Source organism: Amphimedon queenslandica, unplaced genomic scaffold, assembly GCF_000090795.2.
Source record: "Amphimedon queenslandica unplaced genomic scaffold, v1.1 AMPQUscaffold_6357_Cont21683, whole genome shotgun sequence".
Taxonomy (NCBI): Eukaryota; Metazoa; Porifera; class Demospongiae; order Haplosclerida; family Niphatidae; genus Amphimedon; species Amphimedon queenslandica.
Window position 1 is genome coordinate 1 of NW_003553350.1, and position 1,858 is coordinate 1,858.

General features: G+C 31.2%; 1 protein-coding gene across 1 annotated transcript; it reads right to left on the minus strand.

The window, feature by feature from the left end:
• LOC109592083 (uncharacterized) lies at positions 1–1,838 on the minus strand. Its single transcript, XM_020007644.1, has 5 exons — positions 1,835–1,838; positions 1,630–1,755; positions 1,179–1,386; positions 100–250; positions 1–36 (listed from the first exon to the last, which is right to left on the minus strand). The coding sequence occupies exons 2-5, from the start codon at positions 1,729–1,731 to the stop codon at positions 33–35; spliced, it is 465 nt and encodes a 154-aa protein (XP_019863203.1). The 5' UTR covers positions 1,732–1,755; positions 1,835–1,838; the 3' UTR covers positions 1–32.
• Positions 1,839–1,858: the final 20 nt, after the last annotated feature.

A 1,858-nucleotide genomic window follows, 5' to 3' on the forward strand; every position in this document is an offset into this window, starting at 1 on the left:
TCCTCTTCTTAATGCTCTACCCAGTCTTACTATCAACTAGTAGTATATTATGAAGTTAATCAAAATAACACACATACATGTGATCCAGATATAATATACTTTAATTTCTTATCCAGTTCCTCCATTTCATATTCTTTATTATATCTGATTCTGTACACTCTAAAACCAGTAGGTGGTACACCAATCAGTGAAACTAGCTCCTCCTTCAATTGAGCTAATGTTATTCTCTTATCAACTTGTACCTGCATCTCTGTATTGAATAATAAATGATTAATTAAACACTGTAGAACTAGAAATATTTGCTGAAATTTAATTTTGCTATTGCTGTTTATTATAAAAATGCACAATTTAATTCCACAAAGCGTATCGTATAAGAGCTCACACTTACACCAGCAAAATTAAATTCCACATACTGTAGGGCACTCTTTTTTCAAGGGCTATAATTTAAAATTCCTTTTTTAGTGAAAGTAAATTTCACAAATCATACCTCCTTCACACCCTTTAACTGACACAATTGCTCTCTGAGGTACATGATTTGACAGAGGACCAGCAGAGTTTGGAAAAAACCAAAAAACATCAACTCTACCGTTCCAAAAATGTCATCTTTACCGTTTAAAATAGAGGTGGGATGAATGTAAAATTTTAGCATTCAAACATTCTATTGACCAAAATGAACAAATGTTCAAATGTTCACACCATGGAATTAGATTCTTATTAATCAATTAGTTTGTTGTTAGAACACTTTAATCAAATGCAGGATCCTACACATAGAGTGTATAGCTCAATGTCTAATGAGTGATACATGTACATCAAAAATCTTATTACTAAATAATTTATGGTGTGTCATTGGTTAGTAGGTGTGTGAGTAGGTGTGGTACATACCACACCTACTGACACACCTACTTAATACATTCGAATGCCTGCTGCAGCACTCAAATGTTCTTCTTAATGAACGAACATTCAAATGTTCCAACATTTGTCCCAGCCCAGCTCTACATTAAAATGCCCTGTAAGATGTTGACACACTCCCTTGCAATTATAATTTATTATTTGAGGCCACAATATTCACGTTTTCAGGGAAAATCTACAAAAATATACAAAATATAGAGCCTTCGACCCTATACGGTAAATTTTGCTTGTTAGTACAAAATTATAGTACAAGTTAATATTTATTTTACTTCTTTTCCTTCCTTTATTTTCCTTTGATATAATTTTCATTATTATTCCTCCTTCAGTTATACTAGTTGTAGTTGGTGTGGCTTCAGGTCCAGGGGGTATTGTAATCTTCAGTAGTATTGAGTTGACATAAAAATTAACATATCTGTACATCAAACTATTTCTCAATTCTTTTTGATAATCTTTAGGATCTGATGATACATACACTAACTAAAAGGAAGAAAAAAGGAGTACAAATAAAAGGAAGTGAGAAAATAATTCTAAATCATGATAGGTTGAAGATAGCTATAGCATGAAATATTGGTAGTGAATTAATATTGGTGGATTCAATAATTTTTGTTTTATTTGCATATACACATGGGTCAGCTGTATAAAAAATTTATGGTATTTCTTGGAGAAATCCCAAACAAAACTCCCATCAAAAAAATTTCATTGGAGTATTAATGTCAGTACTTGTCTGTCTTTGTATGTTGATTTTCTGAATATCTTGTCTAAAGTACATCCAACATCACTAATATCAGTAACATCATTATAATTCTTCATTACTAATCTCATACATGATGAATTGAGACTATATAACTAGAGAAAGAAGGATCAAATCAATGGAGAGAGGGAAGGTAAACAATACAATAACAATACATGTATATTACATTATTACTTCTCCTATAGTGTTGTTTTAATT

Excerpts from the sequence above, each read along its gene's own strand:
- LOC109592083 (XM_020007644.1), bottom strand. The coding sequence starts at position 1,731 with ATGAGATTAGTAATGAAGAATTATAATGATGTTACTGATATTAGTGAT. Across the intron at positions 1,387-1,629 it reads CAACATACAAAGACAGACAA|TTAGTGTATGTATCATCAGA; the intron begins GTACTGACATTA and ends TCTTCCTTTTAG. Across the intron at positions 251-1,178 it reads AAATAAAGGAAGGAAAAGAA|AGATGCAGGTACAAGTTGAT; the intron begins GTAAAATAAATA and ends TATTCAATACAG.